This window comes from Hipposideros armiger, unplaced genomic scaffold (assembly GCF_001890085.2).
Source record: "Hipposideros armiger isolate ML-2016 unplaced genomic scaffold, ASM189008v1 scaffold_8048, whole genome shotgun sequence".
In the NCBI taxonomy this organism is placed as follows: Eukaryota; Metazoa; Chordata; class Mammalia; order Chiroptera; family Hipposideridae; genus Hipposideros; species Hipposideros armiger.
This window is the reverse complement of record NW_017738899.1, coordinates 8,222-9,534: the sequence shown is the minus strand read 5'-3', so window position 1 is coordinate 9,534 and position 1,313 is coordinate 8,222. Positions and strand designations below refer to the sequence as shown.

At 39.2% G+C, this 1,313-nt stretch overlaps 1 protein-coding gene across 1 annotated transcript in view; it reads left to right on the top strand.

Annotated features, from left to right (window-relative positions):
• The first annotated feature begins 554 nt into the window (after positions 1 to 554).
• The window catches only part of LOC109378934 (nuclear receptor coactivator 7-like), an 8,750-nt gene continuing 7,991 nt past the window's right edge, over positions 555 to 1,313 (top strand). The window contains exon 1 of the mRNA XM_019635187.1: positions 555 to 948. Within this exon, the coding sequence (XP_019490732.1) occupies positions 855 to 948 (94 nt within the window). The 5' untranslated portion in view covers positions 555 to 854. The remainder of the gene's footprint in view (positions 949 to 1,313) is intronic.

Genomic DNA, 1,313 nt, shown 5'->3' with positions numbered 1-1,313 from the left:
AGAGCATCCATCCTCTGCTCCCACCTCCTTGCCTGTGACCTTAGTGATCCTCTGTCAGAGGTGTCTTCGCTGAGAAAATTAGGCTTTACAATTCACACCAAAATCTAAGGTCTTCCTGTCTTCCCTTCAATTTCAAATCTCTAGGAATTCAAAATAAAAGGTATTGTAGATAGGAGCTCCTTGGTGAGGTCAGTGAAACCATCAAAAGTGGGGTTTCCTGATAAAATATCTTTGGTGACCTATTGTTTATCTACTAGATTAATGCTGTTCAATAGAACATTCTATGACGATGGAAATGTTCCAGAGTTTGCACTCACCTTTGTAGTAGCATCTAGCTACCATACTAGTGTTGAACACTTGAAATGTGACCTGCGTGATTGAGGAGCTGAGTTTTTTATTTTATTTAATTTTGATTTATTTAAATTTAGCCACATGTGGCCTGTAGCTGCCATATTGAACAGCATAGCTCTTGATCCAGATCAATATTTGACATAGCCAAATCATATTTCATCAGCAATGAACTCAGACTGTTATTCTCTCACCTGGAGANAAAAAAAAAATAATGGGGTTTGTTGTACTGATAGGAAACCACCATTTCAAAGGTGAAAGTGTCATTTTACAGCCTCCCAGCTATGCCTGACAGGAAGTGTGTGTTTGCTCTAAATCCTAATTTGGGTGTGTTCCTGTAGAAATGTTGAACGCCTCCTAAGGGAAACAGAAACTCAATCATGCAGGAAACTAGATACTGCAAAAACAGTTGTAGCTCAGCGTGGCTGTAAGTAACAGTGGTCTGGAGGCAAAAAGCCCTGTTGCTGGTTAGAGAGCAACCAGACAGTTCTCACCATCCCGTCACTATGAGAGTTCGAAGATTGCCCTTGGACATTCAGATTTTGTATTGTGCCAGACCTGACCAAGAGCCTTTTGTGAAGGTATGTTGGAGCCCTGAGAGCTAATAAGGTGCCAGTGAATCCTCAGATACCTCCATTTGCTATGTTTTGAAATGCTTTTTAATTAGCAAGGATTGTGCTGACCTTTCAACCAGTGCAGGTATTATATTTGTTTTGGAGATGGGTGTGGTGTGGTTTGCTCCCTTTATTTTGGAGACAAAATTCCATATTTGATTTTTTTTTCTTTCCACAGCCTCATTTTGTACCTGTGTTAAATATAGAGGTCACCAAAAATGTGTTTTATTTAATACTACATTTAAAATGCTGGGTTTGTGATTCTTTGATAGTATTTTCAAGTAAATTCCCTGTGAGAAGATGGTATAGTGTACATGCTAATTTTCTCATCTGTACATCTGGCTCAGATGT